Raw genomic sequence first — 329 nt, forward strand, 5'->3', positions numbered from 1 at the left:
ACCCCGGCCGTTGCCCACCCGCAGCCCTGGCACGGGTCATTCCCACTCCAAACTCCTCCGACCCTTAGGGCCAGCCCCGGCCAGGCTTTTTGGAACCCTCGGAGAGGTTCAGCCCCGCTGAGCTGCTGATACCGGAGCCGAATCCCAGCACAGAGAAGACAGACACTGGCACACGGCCACCCATCACACCGCAGCCCGGCCCTGCGGCTGAAGAACCGGTGGGGGTGTGTCCACCGGGCTGCGAGAAGGAGCTGCCGTTCACCTACCGCAAGCAGGAGGTGCTGAGTCCGGGGGGATTGCCAACCCCTGGCAGCATCGGCTGGCAACGC

General features: G+C 66.9%; 1 protein-coding gene across 1 annotated transcript in view; it reads left to right on the forward strand.

Moving 5' to 3' along the window:
• The window catches only part of IL12RB1 (interleukin 12 receptor, beta 1), a 2619-nt gene that overhangs the window by 1970 nt on the left and 320 nt on the right, over positions 1-329 (forward strand). The window contains exons 6-7 of the mRNA XM_010141195.1: positions 25-29; positions 85-322. Coding sequence (XP_010139497.1) covers positions 25-29; positions 85-322 — 243 coding nt within the window. The remainder of the gene's footprint in view (positions 1-24; positions 30-84; positions 323-329) is intronic.

Source organism: Buceros rhinoceros, unplaced genomic scaffold (assembly GCF_000710305.1).
Source record: "Buceros rhinoceros silvestris isolate BGI_N320 unplaced genomic scaffold, ASM71030v1 scaffold26688, whole genome shotgun sequence".
NCBI classification, from domain to species: Eukaryota; Metazoa; Chordata; class Aves; order Bucerotiformes; family Bucerotidae; genus Buceros; species Buceros rhinoceros.